A 25,149-nucleotide genomic window follows, 5' to 3' on the forward strand; every position below is an offset into this window, starting at 1 on the left:
AAGGGAACACTTAAACAACACATCCTAGATCTGAATGAAAGAAATAATCTTATTAAATACTTTTTTCTTTACATAGTTGAATGTGCTGACAACAAAATCACATAAAAATAATCAATGGAAATCCAATTTATCAAACAATGGAGGTCTGGATTTGGAGTCACACTCAAAATTAAAGTGGAAAACACACTACAGGCTGATCCAACTTTGATGTAATGTCCTTAAAACAAGTCAAAATGAGGCTCAGTAGTGTGTGTGGCCTCCACGTGCCTGTATGACCTCCCTACAACGCCTGGGCATGCTCCTGATGAGGTGGCGGATGGTCTCCTGAGGGATCTCCTCCCAGACCTGGACTAAAGCATCTGCCAACTCCTGGACAGTCTGTGGTCCAACGTTGGTGGATGGAGCGAGACATGATGTCCCAGATGTGCTCAATTGGATTCAGGTCTGGGGAACGGGCGGGCCAGTCCATAGCATCAATGCCTTCCTCTTGCAGGAACTGCTGACACACTCCAGCCACATGAGGTCTAGCATTGTCTTGCATTAGGAGGAACCCAGGGCCAACCGCACCAGCATATGGTCTCACAAGGGGTCTGAGGATCTCATCTCGGTACCTAATGGCAGTCAGGCTACCTCTGGCGAGCACATGGAGGGCTGTGCGGCCCCCCAAAGAAATGCCACCCCACACCATGACTGACCCACCGCCAAACCGGTCATGCTGGAGGATGTTGCAGGCAGCTGAACGTTCTCCACGGCGTCTCCAGACTCTGTCACATCTGTCACGTGCTCAGTGTGAACCTACTTTCATCTGTGAAGAGCACAGGGCGCCAGTGGCGAATTCGCCAATCTTGGTGTTCTCGGTGTTGGGCTGTAAGCACAACCCCCACCTGTGGACGTCGGGCCCTCATACCACCCTCATTGAGTCTGTTTCTGACCGTTTGAGCAGACACATGCACATTTGTGGCCTGCTGGAGGTCATTTTGCAGGGCTCTGGCAGTGCTCCTCCTGCTCCTCCTTGCACAAAGGCGGAGGTAGCGGTCCTGCTGCTGGGTTGTTGCCCTCCTACGGCCTCCTCCACGTCTCCTGACGTACTGGCCTGTCTCCTGGTAGCGCCTCCATGCTCTGGACACTACGCTGACAGACACAGCAAACCTTTTTGCCACAGCTCGCATTGATGTGCCATCCTGGATGAGCTGCACTACCTGAGCCACTTGTGTGGGTTGTAGACTCCGTCTCATGCTACCACTAGAGTGAAAGCACCGCCAGCATTCAAAAGTGACCAAAACATCAGCCAGGAAGCATAGGAACTGAGAAGTGGTCTGTGGTCCCCGCCTGCAGAACCACTCCTTTATTGGGGGTGTCTTGCTAATTGCCTATAATTTCCACCTGTTGTCTATTCCATTTGCACAACAGCATGTGAAATTTGTCAATCAGTGTTGCTTCCTAAGTGGACATTTTGATTTCACAGAAGTGTGATTGACTTGGAGTTACATTGTGTTGTTTAAGTGTTCCCTTCATTTTTTTGAGCAGTGTATATACTTTTGTACCTGTTTCCTCCAACATCTTCACAAGGTCCTTTGCTGTTCTGGGATTGATTTGCACTTTTCGCACCAAAGTACATTCATATCTAGGAGACAGAACGCGTCTCCTTCCTGAGCGGTATGACAGCTGCGTCGTCGCATGGTGTTTATACTTGCATAGTATTGTTTGTACAGATGAACGTGGTACCTTTGGAAATTGCTCCAAAGGATGAACCAGACTTGTGGAGGTCTACAATTTTGTTTCTGAGGTCTTGGCTGATTTCTTTTGATTTTCCCATGATGTCAAGCAAAGAGGCAGTGAGTTTGAAGGTAGGCCTTGAAGTACATCCACAGGTACACCTCCAATTGACTCAAATGATGTCAATTAGCCTATCAGAAGCTTCTAAAGCCATGACATAATTTTTTTTAATTTTCCAAGCTGTTTAAAGGCACAGTCAACTTAGTGTATGTAAACTTCTGACCCACTGGAATTGAGATACAGTGAATTGTAAGTGAAATAATCTGTCTGTAAATAATTGTTGGAAAAATGACTTGTGTCATGCACAAAGTAGATGTCCTAACCAACTTGCCAAAACTATAGTTTGTTAACAAGAAATTTGTGTAGTGGTTGAAAAACGAATTTGAATGACTCCAACCTAGTGTATGTAAACTTCCAACTTCAACTGTACATGTAAGAGGAATACCTATGTGAGAATACTGTTCATTGACTACAGCCCAGCTTTCAACACCATTGTCCCCTCCAAGCTCGTCACCAAGCTTAGGACGCTGGGACTGAACATGGGTTTTTTGTAAGAGAAGGAATATAATTGAATGGAACTAGAACTCATATTTTCTCGTTACTTTGTTACTTGTACATGGATTGTGAAATAGAATAGGCTAGGATAGAATAAACAACTTTTTGTCAGTTGCTATCACACTTCTTTAACCATGTCAGTGGCCAACCTGCCTTGCCTCTGTCCATCCCCCACCCTAGACATGCAGAGAGAGTGGCCTCGAAGGCAGGCCCAGACCAAGGCTGCTCTGAAGAAGGAGACGCTGCTGAGGGAGAAGGTTCTGGAAGACATCAATAAGAAGGTGAACCAGACAGAGAGAGTCCTGAGGCCTGCCCTGGATAACGCTACCCTCTCCAACGCTACCGCAGAACAGGCAGGACACACTGCACACGCCCTGTCTAAAGTGAGTATGGGGGGGGCAAATGTGTGTGTTGTTGTGTGTGTGTGTGCGCAATTTAAATTCCATTCACATGTCACATCACACCCCTATGAATCCTGTTTATTTGTCTCCTTTCTTTTTTCTTTGTATTCATTTGTCTGTGTTTTTCTCTGAACCCAGGAGGCCAAGGCCACCCTGACCAAGGCCAAGTACGCGAGGACAGCGTCTGCCCAGCTCAGCTCCTCTGTGGACACAGCCCTGCAGCAGCTGGCTGAGCTGGAGAACCACACTGCCCAGGCACAAGCTCAACTCAACCTAGAGGTAACCACAACACAACCAATAATCAACCACACTGTCCAGGCACAAGCCCAACTCAACGTATAGGTAACCACAACACAACCAGTAATTTACCAAACTGCCCAGGCACAAGCTCAACTCAACTCATATGTAACCACTACACAACCAATAATCAACCACACTGCCCATGCACAAACCCAACTCAACTCATAGGTAACACAACACAACCAATAATCTGGGACCTGAAAGAATATTTAGTACAATACTATATCCAATCACTTAGGGTTGAAACCTAGCTTGAGATTTGCATGGGCAAATTTTCACACAAATATACAACTGACATTGCTCCATGAATCCTTGAAAGTAAGCATTTGTAAGCATTTCATGGTACCGTTACACCCGCTGTATTCTGTGCAAGTGACAAAAACACTTTGATTTGAAAGTTATGAGGAGTTACACATGCGGATCTGAAGGGGGATTCAGCCCCCACATTGTATGCTATAATGTTGCCATCTATCTATCTCTCTATATGCAGTACCCGTCAAAGATTTGGACACACCTACTCATTCTAGGGTTCTTCTTATTTTTTACTGTTTTTTACATTGTAGAATAATAGTGAAGACATCAAAACAATGAAATAACACATATGGAATCATATAGTGACCCCCAAAAATATTTGAGATTCTTCAAAGTAGCCACCCTTTGCCTTGATGACAGCATTGCACACTCTTGGCATTCTCTCAACCAGCTTCACCTGGAATGCTTTTCCAACAGTCTTGAAGGAGTTCCCATATATGTTGGCCATTGTTGGCTGCTTTTCCTTCACACTGGGGTTCATCTCATCCTAAATCATCTCAATTGGATTGAGGTCGGGTGATTGTGGAGGCCAGGTCATCTGATGCAGCACTCCATCAATCTCCTTCTTGGTCAAATAGCCCTTACGCAGCCTGGAGGTGTGTTGGGTCATTGTCCTGTTGAAAAACAAATGATAGTCCCACTAAGCGCAAATCAGATGGGATGGCGTATCGCTGCAGAATGCTGTGGTAGCCATGCTGGTTAAATGTGAATTCTAAACAAATCACTGACAGTGTCACCAGCAAAGTACCCCCACACCATCACACCTCCTCCTCCATGCTTCATGGTGGGAACCACACATGCAGAGATCATCCGTTCACCTACTCTGCGTCTCACAAAGACACGGCGGTTGGAACCAAAAATCTCAAATTTGGACCAGACCAAATGACAGATTTCCACCAGTCTAATGTCCATTGCTTGTGTTTCTTGGCCCAAGCAAGTCTCTTATTCTTATTGGTGTCCTTTAGTAGTGGTTTCTTTGCAGCAATTCGACTATGAAGACCTGATTCATGCAGTCTCCTCTGAACAGTTGATGTTGAGATGTGTCTGTTACTTGAACTCTGTAAAACATTTATTTGGGCTGCAATCTGAGGTGCAGTTAACTCTAATGAACTTATCCTCTGCAGCAGAGGTAACTCTGGGTCTTCCTTTCCTGTGGCGGTTCTCATGAGAGCCAGTTTCATCATGACGCTTAATGGTTTTTGGAACTGCACTTGAAGAAACATTTAAAGTTCTTAAAATGTTCCATATTGACTGACCTTCATGTCTTAAAGTAATGATAGACTGTCGTTTCTCTTTGCTTATTTGAGCTGTTCTTGCCATAATATGGACTTGGTCTTTTACCAAATAGGGCTGTCTTTTATATACCACCCCTACCTTGTCACAACACAACTGATTGGCTCAAACACATTAAGAAGGAAAGAAATTCCACAAATTAACTTGTAACAAGGCACACCTGTTAATTGAAATGCATTCCAGGTGACTACCTCATGAAGCTGGTTGAGAGAATGCCAAGAGTGTGCAAAGCTGTCATCAAGGCAAAGGGTGGCTTCTTTGAAGAATCTCAAATACAAAATATATTTTGATTTGTTAAACACTTTTTTGGTTACTACATGATTCCATATGTGTTATTTCATAGTTTTGATGTCTTCACTATTTTTATACAATGTAGAAATAGTAAAAATAAAGAAAAACCCTGAAATGAGTAGGTGTATCCAAACTTTTAACTGCTCTGTATATTTACATTACATATGTGTAAGGTTCTGTATTTATTTTCTTAGTCAACCTTGTGTTCTGTTTCGTTGTGTTCTTGAACGTAGCCCTGTTTCTTTGTGTTCTTGAACGTAGCCCTGTCTTTCATTTTTGTTCATTGATTTCACCAATGAACCAATGGTGTCATCAGCTCCTTATTTAGTTCAGTACATTCTGTTTGTGCCTTTGTGAGGTATTGTTTGTTTTGACTCTACTAAGCCTTTTCCTAGCTCTTTTGTGAGAACCAGTTATAGCCTTCAGTCCTAGTTTTGATTCACCTGCCTGTTTGCTTACCTGTGTATTACCTGCCTGTGACCACGATTCCTGCCTTCTGCAAAATAAACACCTGCTGTGCTTTGTGCATGAGTCTACATCTTTTTCTCCCTGAGTATTCATTACAAACTGTCCCTGTCTATTTGTCCCTCTGTGATCTCCAGCCTGTAGAGACTCTGACCAGTGTGAAGGGGGACATCCAGGCAGCTAAGTTTCAGCTGGAGGCCTATTCACTCACACTCACCCAGCTCATCAGTAACATGGGTAAGTTCAAATCTGACGTTTACTGGGCTGTCCCAAATGACACCCTACTCCCTATATAGTGCACTACTTTTAGCTGGGGCACATGGGGAATAGGGTACGAATTTGGACGCGCAGTAAATTTCATGCAGTAACAAATCCAACATGTCAGCTCAACCAGAAGCATCTAAGCCTACATGTTACTGCCCTCCTCACCACTGATCACTCACACCTGACTTCCATCAGATCAGTAATGCTATGTCAGAATGGTTGTTAGTAAAGTGATACAGATGGATTTCTCAGATGAAGGAAGAATGTTGACCCACCTCTCTAGGAATTATATGAATTCAGATATCCTGATTACCAGTAGAATTAATCAAACCAGATATACTGTTACAAATGTTGTTTTTATTAAATGCCTAAACCAGGTGACTAAATGGTTTCCCACAGTTCCCCTCTGTCCCTGTTAATGAGTCAGTTGTAACTGTCGTGATGTGGGCACCATCCTGATGGAGAAACGTCCAGTCATTATGCTGGTGGAGTTTGGGCACCATCCTGATGGAGAAACATTCACTCATAACGCTGGCCAACCCCCATCGTTGAGTGGGCACAACAGGGTGGCACATAGACCACACAAGACAAGAGCCTTGCTGATGGCAAGAGTTAAATACTAGGCCTGTTCAACACTCATAGCTTTGAAGTACAAATTCATCCCTCTTTCTGTCTCGCTATACTTTTTCACAATAACTGTACAATGTAGTATCTCAAATAGTGTTTTCTGTCTTTCAGATGGGAGCATGGTGCTGGAGCAGTTTGACCGTATCCTGAGTGAGACAGCGGTGCGGTTGGGTGTTCTGCGTGGCAGCGTGGAGAGCCCTGCCCTGAACATGAAGATCCAGACCCTATGGTCAGCTGCCCGGGACCAGAAGAGCCAACTGACCCACCTGGAACAGGACCTGCAGGAGATAAGGCAGGAGCGAGACAGTTTGAAGGACATCGCCCTGCACCTGCCCCAGACCTGCACCCAGGCCTCGGGGATAGAGGGACACTAGGACGGGGCTCCTGGAGGACACTGAAGTTGTATTCCATTCATTCTACTCCCTCCCTGACGTGCACACACTCGTTCACTCAACCTCAATGATTTAAAATAGGGTCTACCATGTTTCTTACACCAGGAAAATTGGAATTAGACATAAGAATGCTGAGAGGACTCTAGAAGGTCAGATAGTGGGTAGGACTCAGATATTTGAATGCTTTAGGGGAGATGAAGTCTGTCCCAAATGGCACCCTATAGTGCATGACTTTTGACTAGTGCCTGTAGAGCTTTGGTCAAAAGTAGTGCACTATGAAGGGAATGTGGCTCCATTTGGGACACATACATAGAAGTGTAGGTGGCATTCTTCTCAGTTTGTTATTGGTGTTACTGGACAATACTGTGGTTGTGCATCCCCATCTACTGCAGTGCAGTCACACAGTTCTACCACTTTGTCTCTATACTTTTCAACCTCCACTATATTTTTCTGACCTGGCTGATACCACTTTGATACTACTATCTAGTCATAGGCAGTTTTCCATGCCCTCTTTGAGCTTCTACCATCATGCTCTTTCCTTTAGTTCTACCCCTCAGTCCTTTTTGGCTTTACTTCGCTTTCCGTTGCTCGTACAGCTTCCGACTCCACATTACCCCTGTCTCCATAGCAGTGACTTTTCTTTCTCATTTCCTTTCCCCCTGTAATATTTCCAACAACATCTGCAGTGTAATTCATCAGTGAGTAATAACAGTCAGCTATAGCTTCCTGTTCAACAGCCCAGTGTGTCTTGTCAACTTTAAAATAATGCTGATTTTCCACTTTGGTGGTAGGTGTGTCTGAACTGCGGTGCTTCTCCAATGTGACACCTTCATTTACACTTGAGCAATTTTCATCAGCCTTCCGTAATTAACAATTAGTCATTTTGCCCTCCATAGGGTTCAACTGCACACACACCACACCACGCACACATAGTCATTCAGTTTGGGATTCTGCATGTGCCTCTCGCTTTCCCTCAGTCTCTTTTCTCTTTCTCTCTGAGCAAATGATCTGTTGTCTGTCAAATGGAAAAGGACAAAAACAACCAACCTGTTGACTTTCTCCATGTGGGTAACAGTGGCTGGAATACCTACTGAATTATTGAAGGTATAGAAATCTGTCGCTAGAAATGGGACCTTTCTAGTTCAGATGGAATTTTGTCAGACCACAAATAGGATATGATTGGTTTTAGATGATAGCCCGGTAAACAAAGTAGAAAACAAGGCCTGAAAATGTAATGTATTCTCTCTCTGCGTGTGTGCTCACCCCCAAAATTGTGTGATTTTTGTTGATGGTGCTGTTGATTACTATTGGAGAAACTAGCAGAGCTATTGACAAAGCCATAAATAAGACTATAAAGCACACTATAAATATATACTGGATCAAATACTGATGATTAAAAGCAATAATAGAAGTGCATAATATCAATACAAATTGTATTACATTCATAACTTCAGTCTTATGGACTATATTTCTGTTAAATGTTGGATCCTTTGTTTGATATTAAACTGACAAACGTCCCTGCAGTTCTTTCATTTACCACACGGTGGTGACCAAGAGTCACTAGCGTTCCTGGCAAACCAGAGGGCATCACTTGCTGTGAGTTAGTTGACCCACTGTGGTGGAATCATACAGGACTCTGGGACCTCTGCACTACTTTATATATCTGTACTGCACAAAGCCCAAACCCCCACACTACTTTATACTGTATATCACACATACTAACACTCACAGGATTGTGACAGTTTCTGATTGCTCAGACCAACCAGAGATTCAGGTCTGTTTATCACTGCCTGAAGGGAAAACACTGGACAGTCTAGTGTTTAACTATATGAGGGCCCTTCCAGGAACTTTTTAAGGTATGTCCTGTACATAAGTGAATGCTAAAACAGGCACCCCAATTTTGATCTTTTTCCCAATCACATCAGATCTTTTTTGAAAACCAATTTGGTGGCTAGAGTGACATAATAGTTTATAAGGGGGGTTATTTAGCGATTTTAAAGGTTTTATAAGTTACAGACATATGTGGTTTGTATTTATAAATCATTAGTAAACTGTTATAACTCAATGGTTCAAATGGTTTCATTGTGATTCTAGTGCTTACTAAGCGATGAGTAGGCCTATATGACTGCATGGGTTTATACATTTAATAGAACGTCAATCATGATGTTTTGGGTACACAAGTCATATGAAGACTGTGGTCGCATTCCCCTGCTCAGACCTTGTATGCATCAACCAATGGTTACTTGCCACCTCATCGACTGTGCAGTCGGGCATCAGATTGCTATAACATATTAGCTGATGCTTAAAATGCCTATCCGGGCGTTGTAAGATCTGTCAGGCGTCAGCGACGCCTGGGCAGAGAAACACATACAAATTTACACAAAGGCTGCGTTTACACAGGCAGCCTAATTCTGATATTTTTCCACTAATTGGTCTTCTGACCAATCAGATCAACTCTTTTGCCAATAATTGGGGAAAAGATCAGGATTGGGCTGCAACACAGCCAGAGTGATGTGACAACCCCGCTATCTGTGAACGTGAACGATTTAAGGCTACAGCCCAGTTAGCCCCGAGGTAGCCTGGCATGCTGGACATTACAATGTGGCTGCATTTACACAGGCAGCACAATTCTGTTTCATTTTCTTCACTTATTGGTCTTCTGACCAATCAGATCTGCTCTTTTGCCAATAATTGGACAACGATCAGAATTGGGCTGCCTGTATAACATAGCCTAAATTCTTGTTGAAGAATCAGGTTTGTTTAGGTAAGATACCTAAAGGGCTGGGGGTGAGACTATGGCCTACTAATGCTAACTTTACTGTAAGCTACTTTATTGAGGGAAAAAGTACTTGCTTAGACTGTCATATGTGGTTGTCTCATCCAGCTATCTAAATTGTAAGGATATAAGAGCATCTGCTAAATGACTAAAATGTCAAATATATGTCACAAACCTAGATATAATAATGTACACACTGATCAGATGGTCAGAGGATTCAGACTAATTAACAGTTTTTTTTCTTCTCCAGATTGTCACAGAGTTCCTGCATGCCTACACAAAACAACACATTCATGTCTGTCAGACCGTCACTGCTTGAGGGTCGTCAGTGTAGTCACTCTACCACACCAAACATATAATTAAAATGCTAGAGTGTAATGATCTGAGAGCCCCTGGCACATATCTAGGGAGGAACAGGGGGTTTTTAGATAATGCTGATCTTAATGACCTCCACACAGTCGATGGACACTATAATGTGGGTACTGAGTCCTGACAACCATCTATGCAGGAAATTCGCTTCCCAAATGAAATCAAATAACATTTTGAAAAACATATTAAAATTATGACATGGAATAGTTTTTTTCAGCAAAACAGCAGTCCCACCACTTCAGTTAGATATGTGTTTCAGTATCACTAGGGAAATGTAGCCTTACTAATTTCATAGACAGAGCTCTAGATGCAAGGACGGAGAGACAATCCCTGATATGGACTTGAACGTTTATTTTACCTAGGCAAGTCAGTTAAGAACAACTTCTTATTTGCAATGATGGCCTAGGAACAGTGGGTTAACTGCCTTGTTCAGGGGTAGAACACCAGATTTTTACCTTGTCAGCTCAGGGATTCAATCGTGCAACCTTTCAGTTACTAGTCCAATACTCTAACCACTAGCCTACCTGCCTCCCCAAAGTTAGGCCAGGATTCAAACCGATCAATGGTAGATCCGCATTACAACACGTTTGACATTGAAATGTAACTCTTCATAAATTCATAGACAGCACTCTAGATGCAAGAACTGACAGTCCATGACATCTTGTCATGATAGTTATACTAGAAGCTATACTGTAGGCTACATTGTTTACATTCCTGTTGTTTGTAAACAATCATCAAATGTATTCATTAAAGCAAACCTAAGCACATGAAGTATTTATTTGTTATATTTTTTAAGAATCAAGGAATAAATATCAAGAATGGAAATTACCATTGAACAGACCCGATTTCTTAGAAATTGTTCAAATGCAGTACTAACTTGAAGGGGTGTCCACATACCTTTGTATACATAGTGTATATAAAAGCACACCAATACATGTATACAGAGTCAAATAAAGACAATGAAGAGCAATATTATAATTTGTTTGAGGAAAATTGACTTGAAAACTCACACGTCCACAATGAGGCCTAGGTCTACCTTTTTAGGCATTTTGTTTCAAATCTTTTTAATATATATTTTTTAAAGATTGTGTACCTTGCACTTGCAGTTATTTAATGTACCACACGAGGGTGACCAAGTGTCACTAGCGTTCCTGGCGAACCAGAGAGCATCGCTTGCTGTGAATTGACCAATGCCTGTCTGGAATTGACAGACCCACTGTGCGTGCGTGCCACTGCCCGCGAAGGGAAGAAGAGCGAGGTGCTGTGTGCTGATTTCTCCTTCTCTATCTGTCTCACCATATCAAACTCATTCCACAATGCCTGTAAATCATAAGTTTCAAGGTAATTACAAATATCCGAGTGGGATATTTCGGGGGGGTCTAGTTAAAGGGCTAACGCTCATAGTCGACTAGTTTTGTATTATATTAGAACGGAAAGCTAATAGCCACTCTTTTCAATTGATCTTGCAAGAGGGCTAGCTAGTAGTAGCCAGCTACTGTATTAACGTTACTGATTACTAGCCACATGATGAAATTAGGCTAACGAGCTATTTTTCTTGCAGGAGGGAAAGCCTTTGGATTATTAAAAGCTCAACAAAGGGAGAGATGCGAGGAAATAAACAAGGTAAGTCTGGTGATCTTTCTAATGAAGACGTTTTGTGTATTTTGTCAATGTATTGCGATGGTATTTTCGACAGAATTAAAATACACTTGGCTTTGAACCTGCTTTGAATTAGACGAGCTTGTTAGTGCATATGTTATAATTAAGCAATAAGGCCGAGGGGATGGGTGTGTTATATGGTCAATATACCAAGGCAAAGGGCTATACTTGTACGACGCAACGCGGAGTGCCTGGATGTAGCCTTCAGCCTTAGCCATGGTATATAGGCCATATACCACAAACCCCTGACCTGCCCTATTCCTATTATAAACTGGTTACCAACGTAATTAGGGTAGTAAAATAAATGTTTTGTCATACCCGTAGTATATGGTTTGATATACCACGGCTGTCAGCCAATCAGCATTCAGGACAGTTTGTAACGTGGTTTTAGCCAGGTAGCTAACGTTAGTAGCTAGCAGCATTCTTACTAGCCACATTATGTGAACACTAGTTCCACCCACATGATGATCTGCCTGTACTGACATTTGCATGTGATAAAATCTGTCATTAATTTTGCACATCGTTATCGACCCAGCGACCTGTTATCTTGCAGGCGGTCATAAACCATGCTTGTGGCCGCCCCTGTGTTGTGAGAGCGACAGACACTTGTTGCATGGCATGCCCATCAGTCAGGGAGTTATCCCTCTTGCTAGACCAGATCGATCCTTGTCACCCTAAGTATTGCTTACTATTTATCCAATTCCCTATTCCCAACGTGATTCCTGACTCGGATCAGAAAAGTGCAGGCCCTTTGATGCCCTGTGGCCCATCTCCCTTGGCGTTTAGATGGAAACAGGTGTCTGGGCGGTGGGCTGAATGAGCCCTTTGTGTGGGGGGCGACTGTCTGAAAGAGAGCTTGAACAGGCACATGGCATTGAGTATCAGCCTCAACGGCTGTTCCCATATCTTTTCATGCAACACACTTTTGGCCATGTAGTGTATGTGTACACCCGTTCAAATTAGTGGTTTCGGCTATTTCAGCCACAGCCATTACTGATAGGTGTATACAATCAAGCACACATACAAGCAATCTCCATAGACAAACATTGGCTGTAGAATGACCCATACTGAACAGCTCAGTGACTTTCAACGTGGCACCGTCATATGATTTCACCTTTCCAGCAAGTCAGTAAGTCAAATTTCTGCCATGCTAGAGCTTTCCCGGTCAGCAGTTGTAAATGAGAACTTGTTCTCAAGTAGCTTACCTGTTATTTTAAAGTGGAAACGTCTAGGTGGAACAACGGCTCAGACGCGAAGTGGTAGGCGGCACAAGCTCACAGAACAGGACCACCGAGTGCTGAAGCGCATAGCGTGTAAAAATCGTCTGTCCTCGGTTGCAACACTCACTACTGAGTTCCAAACTGCCTCTGGAAGCAAGGTCAGCACAAGAACTGCTCGCCAGGAGCTTCATGAAATGGGTTTCCACACACAAGCCTAAGATTACCATGCGCGATGCCAATGTAACAGTATAGCTTCCATCCCTCTCCTCGCCCCAACCTGGGCTTGAACCAGGGACCTTCTGCGCACATCAACAACTGACACCCACGCATCGTTACCCATCGCGCCACAAAAGCCGCGGCCCTTGCAGCGCAAGGGGAACAACTACTTAAGGTCGCAGAGCTAATGACGTCACCAATTGAAACGCTATTAGCGCGCACCACCGCTAACTAGCTAGCCATTTCACATCGGTTACACCAAGCGTTGGCTGGAGTGGTGTAAAGCTTGCCGCCATTGGACTCTGGAGCAGTGGAAACACGCACTCTGGCGTGATGAATCAGGCTTCACCATCTGTCGTCCGTCAGACTGTATCTGGGTTTGGCGGATGCCAGGAGAACCCTTTACCTGCCCCAATGCATAGTGCCAACTGTAATGTTTGGTGGAGGAGGAGGAATAATGGTCTGTGGCTATTTTTCATGGTTTGGGCTAGGCCCCTTAGTACCAGTGAAGGGAGATCTTAACGCTACAGCATACATTGACATTCTAGACGATTCTGTGCTTCCAACTTTGTGGCAACAGTTTGGGGAATGCCCTTTCCTGTTTTAGCATGACAATGCTTAATCGCCCAACATCAGTGCCTGACCTCACTAATGCTCTTGTGGCTGAATGGTCCCCGCAGCAATGTTCCAACATCTCGTGGAAAGCCTTCCCAGAAGAGTTATAGCAGCAAAGGGGGACCAACTCCATATTAATACCCGTGATTTTGGAATGACATGTTCGACGAGCAGGTGTCCACATACTTTTAGCCATGTAGTGGATCTCTTTCTCAACTCTCTCTAAATCTCTTGCTCTCTTTCTCTCAGGCTGGCAGCCTGTCAAGAGCGCTCTGTTCACATGAAAGCAAACCTAGATGTGAGGAGAGAGAATCAGGTCACAAAGAGAGGGCATCACTGATATTGTGGGCCATTTGACAAAATAATAATCCCCATTTCTGCAATAACATCAGTAAAAATGTAGACCCATATGGGCAAACTGATGACATCGGCCATACATGCACAAGGATAAATGTTAACCATTGTAAACAGGGCATAAAATGTACTTTTTGGTCCAGCAACCACTACCAGGTAGATTTAAAAATCTACCAGCCGCTCAGATTTTTTTACCAGTCAAAATGTTGTTTTCATGCTAAAATTACAACAACAAAACACAAAAAGTTTCTAAAACCAATGTATTACTAGTATGAAATAACTAATGTCGTATATTGTTTAATTTAACTTTTTGTGCCCTGAGTCTTTAAAATAGCACAGGAGACAAACGTTCACCTGCCCCTTTAAGGACGAGAGGTTACCGTGGTAGCGCGACTCAAATCATGTTTGTACCTGTGAGTCTGACGAGTAGAAGCGTTGTCTTCTCTTCCCAAGCAGCTGAAAGGCATAGAAAACAACCTAGCACGTGAACAAAACAATGTAAATAGCCAAGAAACACAAGAACAAAGTATCACTTTAGTAGACCTTCGTTTCAAGGCAATTGTGCATGTGCGTAGCGCATCTAAAAATGTGTACTGAGCAAAAGAAGAAACGTTCTCTCACTGTCAACTGCGTTTATTTTCAGCCAACTTAACATGTATAAATATTTGTATGAGCATAACAAGATTCAACAACTGAGACATAGACTGAACAAGTTCCACAGACATGTGACTAACAGAAATGGAATAATGTGTCCCTGAACAAAGGGGTGGTCAAATGTAACAGTCAGTATCTGGTGTGGCCACCAGCTGCATTAAGTACTGCAGTGCATCTCCTCCTGACAGACTGCACCAAATTTGCCAGTTCTTGCTGTGAGATGTTACCCCACTCTTCCACCAAGGCAGCTGCAAGTTCCCAGACATTTCTGGGGGGAATGGCTCTAGCCCTCACCCTCTGATCCAACAGGTCCCAGACGTGCTCAGTGGGATTGAGATCCGGGCTCTTCGCTGGCCATGGCAGAACACTGACATTCCTGTCTTGCAGGAAATCAGGCACAGAACGAGCAGTATGACTGGTGGCATTGTCATGCTGGAGGGTCATGTCAGGATGAGCCTGCAGGAAGGGTATCACATGAGGGAGGAGGATGTCTTCCCTGTAACGCACTGCGTTGAGATTGCCTGCAATGACAACAAGCTCAGTCTGATGATGCTGTGACACACTGCCCCAGACCATGACGGACCCTCAACCTCCAAATCAATCCCGCTCCAGAGTACAGGCCTCAGTGTAACCCCCGGTGAGACAAAACCGCGACTTGTCAGTGAAGAGCACTTTTTGCCAGTCCTGTCTGGTCCTTTGACGGTGGGTTTGTGCCCATAGGCAACATTGTTGCCGATGATGTCTGGTGACGACCTGCCTTACAACAGGCCTACAAGCCCTCAGTCCAGCCTCTCTCGACCAATTGCGGAAAGTCTGAGCACTGATGGAGAGATTGTGCGTTCCTGGTGTAACTCGGGCAGTTGTTGTTGCCATCCTGTACCTGTCCTGCAGGTGTGATGTTCTGATGTACCAATCTTGTGAAGGTGTTGTTACACGTGGTCTGCCACTGCGAGGACGATCAGCTGTCCGTCCTGTCTCCCTGTAGCGCTGTCTTAGGCGTCTCACAGTACGGACATTGCAATTTATTGCCCAGGCCACATCTGCAGTCCTCATGCCTCCTTGCAGCATGCCTAAGGCACGTTCACGCAGATGAGCAGGGACCCTGGTCATCTTTCTTTTGGTGTTTTTCAGAGTCAGTAGAAAGGCCTCTTTAGTGTCCTAAGTTATCACTACTGTGACCTTAATTGCCTACCGTCTGTAAGCTGTTAGTCTTAACAACCGTTCCACAGGGGCATGTTCATTAATTGTTTATGGATCATTGAACAAGCTATGGAAACAGTGTTTAAACCCTTTACAATGAAGATCTGTGAAGTTATTTGGATTTTTATGAATCATCTTTGAAAGACAGGGTCCTGAAAAAGGGCCGTTTCTTTTTTTGCTGAGTTTATATTTCACTCAGCCCTTCACGTGCGCACAACCCCCACCCAGGCAGTGTTGCAGCGCAAAGTGGAATAGGTTATTTAGGATTTGTAGTTCTTTGTGCTATTAATTTACCAGCATTGAAACATAACAGCAGAAATACATTGAAAACAGCTGCTGCATAATTTATTTTACTATAAATATGATCATACTTGACTATTGGTATTCACAAATGTGAGTGAAATGCTCGCACTGTGGCGTGCAGACCACCCGCCAACGTGACTGGTGAAATAGATGTGTTTACCCGCATTTGGCAGGTAGCGGGTGTTCATTTTAGGCTTTGATTGTAAATGAAAGTTGTGTTCGAATACTCCTACTAACCATACTTTTTGTGACATAAATTGAGTATGTAGTATGCTTATTGGTCATAGTATGGATATAGTGTGTCAAAAGTTCCCCGACGATGTACTAAATTCGTCAAATTACGAAGTATACAAGCAGTGGCCACTTATTTCTGTGCTTTTTAGGGCCCATAATGCAATGCTTTAGAAAATGGGCGTGACATCACAACGTTTTCAAATTTGAAGAAAATGGCAGAAAATCTGCAGTCCAAGTCCGACGAGAGAGGCAGTATATTAACTATAATGTTACTAACTATCCAATGTTTATTGACTTGATTATTCTTAGCTAAGTGGTATAGTCGTTGTGTGTTCTCAATGGACATTGTTAATTCTGGCTATCTACGCCGATTTAAGAGCACTCTTGTCTGAATGTGCCAGATCGCAGAATAACTGAATTTACAAACGCTCAACAGCTGTTTAATATATGGCCAGTGTCAGTAAATGTCTGCAAAAAAAGCATCATTAAATTGTTGCCAGCAGAACAGTTCGTCACCAACGCTCTGGATAACATGAAAATGGCCTAACCAGCTCTGCTAGGGCTAGTAAAATGGTCAAAGTGAGGTGTTCTCTCATTTGTGTCTGGAAATAGCTAGCGAGTTAGCTTGGTTGCTTGACACCCGTTGTGAGGTCAGAATGCTCGGATCAACCCTACTCCCCGGCCAGAGTGTCCAGTGACACACTCTGAGAGCAAAACGCTCTGACCGTTCATAAATTCAATCTGACAATGCCCTGGCTTTACTAACGCCCAGTAGTACGCACTCTGGCACTCCAGATTGAATTTACGAACAAACCCAAAATCTTAATGTCTAGCTAGTCTTTTGTTATGCTAACAAGCTAGCAATAGGTTGCATAGCAACAACATCAACTTTCGGTAGACAAGCGAAGCGCTGGTATGCTCAACTGAAAGGATACCGTTCGTTTACAGTATTAAAATGAACTAATAGTATGTAGTATATACTCATTAAGTGTGTAGTATACAGTATGTTGGTATGGGTTTTCGAACACAGCTAGTGTTTCTCGTCAATGAATGCAGTGATGTTCAGCAGATTACAATAACGCTTTGATTTAGCCACTCCATTTCCATAATAATAATAAATCCTTGTCTGACCTCCATGATGAGACCTGCTTTTTATAGGCTGTTAATACCGTAGATTGCTAGTAATACCCTCTGGTGGGGTGTTGCAGTGATGAGTCAGACCCACTGAATCGTGCCGCTGTCGTTGAGATTGGCTGTAATGCTGATACTCATATTCATCTACTATTTAAATTCCACTCCTCACACTCTGTAGTAACTTTCACTCCTGCTCAATCTGTCTCTGTCTCTCTCTCTTCTCAATTCTCTCTCCCACTCAGACTCTCTCTCGCTCTCTCTCCATTAGACATACACTCACTCTAACTTACCAGTTTTAGAAAGATTCTTGAGCAGGGTCCCCACTTCTGTTTTTCAGGGGAAATGGAGGTCAGGTTGAAATACTGTATCACTGAAAACCAGAAACATCAAATCAAAGTGTATTGGTTGCATCCACAGATTTGCAGATCTTGTTGCAGTGAAATGCCTGTGATTCCAGCTATAACAGTGCAGTAATAATACCTAGCAATACCAAAACAATACGCACATAATCCAAAAAGTTGAAAGAAATATCAGAAAGAGCAAAGCCCCCCCCCGCCCCCCCCCCCAAAAAAAAAAATTGCCCTCAAAACAGCATACATTTGTTGGGAATGGACTCTACCAGGTCTCAAAAGTGTTCCACAGGGATGCTGGCCCATGTTGACACCAATGCTTCCCACGGTTGTCAAGTTGGCTGGATGTCCTTTGGGTGGTGGACCATTCTTGATACACATGGGAAACTGTTGTGTGAAAAACCCAGCAGCGTTGCAGTTCTTGACACACTCAAACCGGTGCGCCTGGCACCTACTACCATATCCCGTTCAAAGGCACTTAAAAATGTTGTCTTGCCCATTCACTCTCTGAATGGCACACATACACAATTCATTTCTCAAGGCTTAGAAATCCTTCTTTAACCTGTCTCCACCCGTTCATCGACACTGATTGCAGTGGATTTAACAAGCGACAGTCATAAGGGATCATAGATTCACCTGGTCAGTATGTAATGGAGAAAGCAGATGTTCCTAATGTTTTGAACACTCATCCCAAACCATCTCAATTGGGTTGAGGTCGGGTGATTGTGGAGGCCAGGTCATCTGATGCAGCACTCCATCACTCTCCTCCTTGGTCAAATAGCCCTTACACAGCCTGGAGGTGTGTTGGGTCATTGTCCTGTTGAAAACAAATAATAGTCCCACTAAGCGCAAACCAGATGGGATGGCGTATCACTGCAGAATGCTTTGGTAGCCATGCTGGTTAAGTGTGCCTTGAATAATCAAAAAAATCACAGACAGTGTCACCAGCAAAGCACCCTCACACCTCATACATGCTGGTGGTGGGAACCACACATACAGAGATCATCCGTTCAACTACTCTGCGTCTCACAAAGACACAGTGGTTGGAACCAAAAATCTCAAATTTGGCTCATCAGACCAAAGGACAGATTTCCACCGGTCTAATGTCCATTGCAGGGATGTGAACTAGTTACCTTTGGCAAAATTCGTGACCTACATGATTCGTGTAGATCCGATGAGAAAAGTTTGCTTCACACTACTGGCTGTAAGCGAGCGAGTGATGCACATTTGGAGCAATACTGGCTTTGGCTGCCCCTTGGATAATCTTTCACATAACAGCAGAATGCAGCACGCAATTTGCTAGTTATAGCATCAGCGCGGTGCTCTGGAAAGACGACAGCATCAGCGCGGTGCTCTGGAAAGACGACAGCATCAGCGCGGTGCTCTGGAAAGACAGCATCAGCGCGGTGCTCTGGAAAGACAGCATCAGCGCGGTGCTCTGGAAAGACAGCATCAGCGCGGTGCTGTGGAAAGACAGCAGAGAGTAGAAAGGCAGTTTGCCATTTACAGCAGTGCGTCCCCTGAACGATAACAAAGATGTTGGATTAGAAGCCTGACCATGGAGACGGGGGTGAGAAGGTGATGAAGAGTACTTCATGAGCTGTAACTGAAAAACAACTGGCATTTGGAAAGTTTGAGGTGAGGGAGAAAGTGTGGTGGAACAAGTATCGTTAGTAATGTTATCTTGCTAGCTGGATTGAATTCTCTGTTAGCTAGCCAGAGAAACGTTGAGCGACATTAGCCAGCTTAACTGTTCAAATAATTGAGTTTATGGTGTGAAAATTAGCTGGCTAATGAAGTCAGACAGCTAACTTTAGCTAACGTTACATCAGATGAGCTAACATTAGTAACCTAACCAATTTGCTATAGTATTAACTGGTATAACGTTACGACTCCTTGCCGTTCCTCAAATTATAACGCGTTAGTTGGAAGGGAAATGGGGATACCTAGTCAGTTGTACAACTGAAAGCCTTCAACTGAAATGTGTCTTCCGCATTTAACCCAACCCCTCTGAATCAGAGGTGCACGGTGGGCTGCCTTAATTGACATCCATGTCTTCGGCACCTGTTGCTTACTAGACCCTGGCAATCGCTGTGAAATGTTGAGGACTTAACTAGCTAACGAACTAACCACTATCTGTGAACTAATGTTTTCCCTCTACAATGTGGTTCATTTTCAGAATGAGAGAATTAGGTGAATATGGGGCGTTGCTTGTTAAACAAGTGGATTCAGGGATCAAGTGTAGCTGGGCCTGGCTTAAGCTGGATGCCGCTATAGAGGTGAAAGGAACACCACACACTTTCCCGCTTTCTCACTTTTTCAGTACACTGGATAAAAAGGGGTATGCCAGGTGTGCACTCTGCCTGAAAGAGATCAATTATGCCAACAAAGGGTCTCATGCTCTGCTGCTGGCACATTGTAGACAGATGTCCACAGGCAGAAAGCTTGCGATGTAATAACCTGCAGTGTAGCCCCAAGATATTGCTTTTGTTGTGTTGAACTTGACAGTACCACTTGTGTATGAGTGGGGGGGATTATACATTTTTTTTCCTCTGCAAACGTTATTTTTGGACAAATGTAGCCTTGTGCACTTGCTCGACGTCTACTATAGTAGCCACTATAATAGAGCAAAAATGGAATGCCTGTTTGTTTCATTCTATTTCTACTTTAAATTTCTACTTTAAGATGTTTTTTCCCCCAAGTGCAATATTTTGATGCGTGTGGTCACAAGCTTTCTATTATAAAGGCTGTCATGGCTAACTGCAATATTCTTTTCTCAAGACTTGTCATTTGCAGTAAAGTCTAGGCAACAAATAACATTGGATTGCTTTCTTTACATGTTTTAGCTGTGAGTTAGGTTCACATGAACCACTTTTTATTTTACACACAGCGACTGTGTGTAAATCATATAGATCATATTCTTTGTTTAATTAGTTAACCTGCATTTCCCCCTAGCAGGGATTTTTTGCATGTTTGTGCAAAACAAAGTCACCTTTTTGGGCCCTCACCGGTTTGCATCCCTGATCCTTGATGTTTCTACAACTTGATTGGAGTCCACCTGTGGTAAATTCAATTGATTGGACATTATTTGGATAGGAACACACCAGTCTATATAAGATCCCACAGTTTACAATGCATGTCAGAGCAAAAACCAAGCCATGAGGTCGAGGGAATTATCCGTAGAGCTCCGAGACAGGATTGTGTCGAGGCACAGATCTGGGGAAGGGTACCAAAAAATGTCTGCAGCATTGAAGGTCCTCAAGAACACAGTAGCCTCCATCATTCTTAAATGGAATACGTTTGAAACCACCAAGACCTCCTAGAGCTGGCCACCCAGCCAAACTGAGCAATCGGGGAGTTGATCAAGAACCCAATGGTCACTCTGACAGATTTCCTCTGTGGAGATGGGAGAACCTTCCAAAAGGACAACCATCTCTGCAGCACTCTACCAATCAGGCCTTTATGGTAGTGGCCAGACGGAAGCCACTCCTCAGTAAAAGGCACATGACAGCCTGCTTGGAGTTTGCCAAAAGGCACCTAAAGACTCTGACCATGTGAAACAAGATTCTCTGGTCTGATGAAACCATCCCTACGGTGAAGCATCTGTAGGGATGATTTTCAGCGGCAGGGAGTGGGAGACTAGTCAGGATCGAGGCAAAGATGAACGGAGCAAAGTACAGAGAGATCCTTGATGAAAACCTGCTCCAGAGTGTTCATGATCTCAGACTGGGGCAAAGGTTCACCTTCCAACAGGACAACAACCCTAAGCACACAGCCAAGACAACAAAGGTAGTGGCTTCAGGACAAGTCTCTGTATGTCCTTGAGTAGCCCAGCCAGAGCACGGACTTGAACCCGATCAAACATCTCTGGAGAGACCTGAAAATAGCTGTGCAGCAATGCTCCTTATCCAACCTCACAGTGCTTGAGACGATATACAGTGAAGAATGGGAGAAACTCCCCAAATACAGGTGTGCCAAGCTTTTAGTGTCATACCCAAGAAGACTCGAGGCAGTAATCGCTGCCAAAGGTGCTTCAACAAAGTACTGAGTAAAGGGTCTGAATACTTAAGTCATTTTAATATATATATATATATATATATATATATTTATATATATTTATATATTTTTTTTACGTTTGCAAACATTTCTAAAAACCTGCTTTTGCTTTGTCGTTATGGGTTATTGTGTGTAGATTGAGGGGAAAAACTACCAACTGAGCTACAGCCTTCCCTGTAGCTCAGTTGGTAGAGCATGGTGTTTGCAACACCAGGGTTGTGGGTTCGATTCCCACGGGGGGCCAGCACAGAAAAAAAAATCTATGAAATGTATGCACGCTCTTATCGCTCTGGATAAGAGCGTCTGCTAAATGACTAAAATGTAAAAAAAAAAAAAATGTAAAAATGTTAATACATTTTAGAACAAGGCTGTAACCTAACAAAATGTGGAAAGTCAAGGGGTCTGAATACTTTTCGAAGGCACTGTATACTGAACCGCAACATGCAACAATTTCAAAGAGTTACAGTTCATATAAGGAAATCAGTCATTTGAAATTCATTAGGACGTAATCTATGGATTTCACATGACTGGGAATAAAGATCTGCATATGTTGGTCACATACCTTTAAAAGAAAAAGGTAGGAGTGAGGATCAGAAAACCAGTCAGTATCTGTTTTGACCACCATTTCCCTCATGCAATGTGACACATCTCCTTCGCATAGAGTTGATCAGGCTATTGATTGGAATGTTGTCCCACTCCTCTTCAATGGCTGTGCAAAGATGCTGGGTATTTGGGTGCCACCTGACTGAAACTGGAACATGCTGTCGTACAAGTTGATCCAGAGCATCCCAAATATGCTGAGTGAGTATGCAGGCCATGGAAGAACTGGCACATTTTCAGCTTCCAGGAATTGTGTATAGATCCTTGCGACATGGGGCCGTGCATTATCATGCTTGAACGTAAGAGGATAGCGGTGGATGAATTGCACGACAATGGACCTCAGGATCTCATCACGGTATCTCTGTGCATTCAAATTGACGTCGAAAAAATACAATGACAAAATGACTAAACTGCACATTTTAGTGGCCTTTTATTGTCCACAGCGCCAGGTGTACCTGTTTAATGATACTGCTGTTTAATCAGCTTCTTGATATGCCTCACCTGTCAGGTGGCTGCATTATCTTTGCAAAGGAGAAATGCTCACTAACAGGTATGTAAACCAATTTCTGCACAGAATTTGAGAGAAATAAGCTTTTAGTGCATATGGACCATTTCTGGGATCTTTTATTTCAACTCATGAAACATGGGACCAACACTTTACATGTTGCATTTATATGTTTGATCTAGAGGTCGACCGATTAATCGGAATGAGTGATTTAATTAGGGCCGATTTCAAGGTTTCATAACAATCGATAATCTGTGTTTTTGGCCACCGATTTGCCAAAAAATGTTTGTTTTTTTCCCTTATTTGTACTTTTTTTTTACACCCTTATTTAACTAGGCAAGTCAGATTAAGAACACATTCTTATTTTCAATGATGGCCTAGGAACGGGGGTTAACTGCCTTGTTCAGGGGGATTTGTTTTTGCAACCTTCCATTTACTAGTCCAACGCTCTAACCACCTGCCTTACATTGCACTCCACGAGGAGCCTGCATGGCAGTCTGACTACCTGTTACGCGAGAGCAGCAAGAAGCCAAGGTAAGTTGCTTGCTTGCATTAAACTTATCTTATAAAAAAACAATCAATCTTAACATAATCACTAGTTAACTACACATGGTTGATTATATTACTAGTATATCTAACGTGTCCGGCGTTGCATATAATCGATGCGGTGCCTGTTAATTTCTCATCGAATCACAGCCTACTTCGACAAACGGGTGTTGATTTAACAAGCACATTTGCGAAAAAAGCACTGTCGTTGCACCAATGTACCTAACCATAAACATCAATGCCGTTCTTTAAAATCAATATGTAAGTATATATTTTTAAACCTGCATATTTAGTTAATATTGCCTGCTAACATGAATTTCTTATAACTAGGGAAATTGTGTCACTTCTCTTGCGTTCCATGCAAGCAGTCAGGGTATATGCAGCAGTTTGGGCCGCCTGGCTCATTGCGAACTGTGTGAAGTCCATTTATTCCTAACAAAGGCCGTAATTAATTTGCCAGAATTGTACATAATTATGACACAACATTGAAGGTTGTGCAATGTAACAGGAATATTTAGACTTAGGGATGCCACCCGTTAGATAAAATACGGAACGGTTCTGTATTTCACTGAAATAATAAACGTTTCCTTTTCGAAATGATAATTTCTGGATTCGACCATATTAATGACCAAAGGCTCGTATTTCTGTGTATTATGTTATAATTAAGTCTATGATTTGATAGAGCAGTTTGACTGAGCGATGGTAGGCAGCAGCAGGCTCGTAAGCATTCATTCAAACAGCACCTTTGTGCGTTTTGCCAGCAGCTCTTCGCAAGTCTTCAAGCATTGCGCTGTTTATGACTTCAAGCCTATCAACCCCCGAGATTAGGCTGGTGTAACCCATGTGAAATGCCTAGCTAGTTAGCGGGTGAGCGCTAATAGCGTTTCAAACGTCACTTGCTCTGAGACTTGGGAGTGGTTGTTCCCCTTGCTCTACATGGGTAACGCTGCTTTGAGGGTGGCTGTTGTCGATGTGTTCCTGGTTTGAGCCCAGGTAGGAGCGAGGAGAGGGACGGAAGCTATACTGTTACACTGGCAATACTAAAGTGCCTATAAGAACATCCAATAGTCAAAGGTATATGAGATACAAATTGTATAGAGAGAAATAGTCCTATAATAACTACAACCTAAAACTTCTTACCTGGGAATATTGAAGACTCATGTTAAAAGGAACCACCAGCTTTCATATGTTCTGAGCAAGGAACTTAAACGTTAGCTTTTTTACATGGCACATATTGGACTTTTACTTTCTTCTCCAACACTTTGTTTTTGCATTATTTAAACCAAATTGAAAATGTTTCATTATTTATTTGAGGCTAAATTGATAGTATTGATGAATTATATTAAGTTACAATAAGTGTTCATTCAGTATTGTTGTAATTGTCATTATTACAACAAAAAAAATCGGTATTGGCTTTTTTTGATCCTCCAATAATCGGTATCGGTGTTGAAAAATCATAATCGGTCGACCTCTAGTTTGATCTATATGAACAAAATATAAACTCGCATGTAAAGTGAAAAACGAATGTGAGACAGATTCCCCATGCCATGTCTCCAGGGTGTGTGTATGTGGTGGTGATGTATGAACAGTATATGAATAGAAAAGGTATGTACAGCAGTAGTTATATAGGTTGAGCCATGACTAGAATACAGTGTATATACACATAAAGTAGGTTAAACGGT

The 25,149-nt window shown here is 43.1% G+C and overlaps 2 protein-coding genes across 2 annotated transcripts in view; both read left to right on the plus strand.

Moving 5' to 3' along the window:
- LOC106568667 (laminin subunit gamma-3) overlaps positions 1 to 8,193 on the plus strand; it is a 203,205-nt gene extending 195,012 nt beyond the window's left edge. Inside the window, exons 25-28 of the mRNA XM_014139189.2 lie at positions 2,512 to 2,714; positions 2,871 to 3,011; positions 5,531 to 5,630; positions 6,396 to 8,193. Coding sequence (XP_013994664.2) covers positions 2,512 to 2,714; positions 2,871 to 3,011; positions 5,531 to 5,630; positions 6,396 to 6,658 — 707 coding nt within the window. The 3' untranslated portion in view covers positions 6,659 to 8,193. The remainder of the gene's footprint in view (positions 1 to 2,511; positions 2,715 to 2,870; positions 3,012 to 5,530; positions 5,631 to 6,395) is intronic.
- A 2,810-nt stretch (positions 8,194 to 11,003) lies between these two features.
- LOC106568681 (allograft inflammatory factor 1-like) overlaps positions 11,004 to 25,149 on the plus strand; it is a 34,532-nt gene continuing 20,386 nt past the window's right edge. The window contains exons 1-2 of the mRNA XM_045692325.1: positions 11,004 to 11,162; positions 11,383 to 11,444. Of these exons, the coding sequence (XP_045548281.1) occupies positions 11,138 to 11,162; positions 11,383 to 11,444 (87 nt within the window). The 5' untranslated portion in view covers positions 11,004 to 11,137. The remainder of the gene's footprint in view (positions 11,163 to 11,382; positions 11,445 to 25,149) is intronic.

The sequence above is a fragment of the Salmo salar genome, chromosome ssa01, assembly GCF_905237065.1.
Source record: "Salmo salar chromosome ssa01, Ssal_v3.1, whole genome shotgun sequence".
In the NCBI taxonomy this organism is placed as follows: domain Eukaryota; kingdom Metazoa; phylum Chordata; class Actinopteri; order Salmoniformes; family Salmonidae; genus Salmo; species Salmo salar.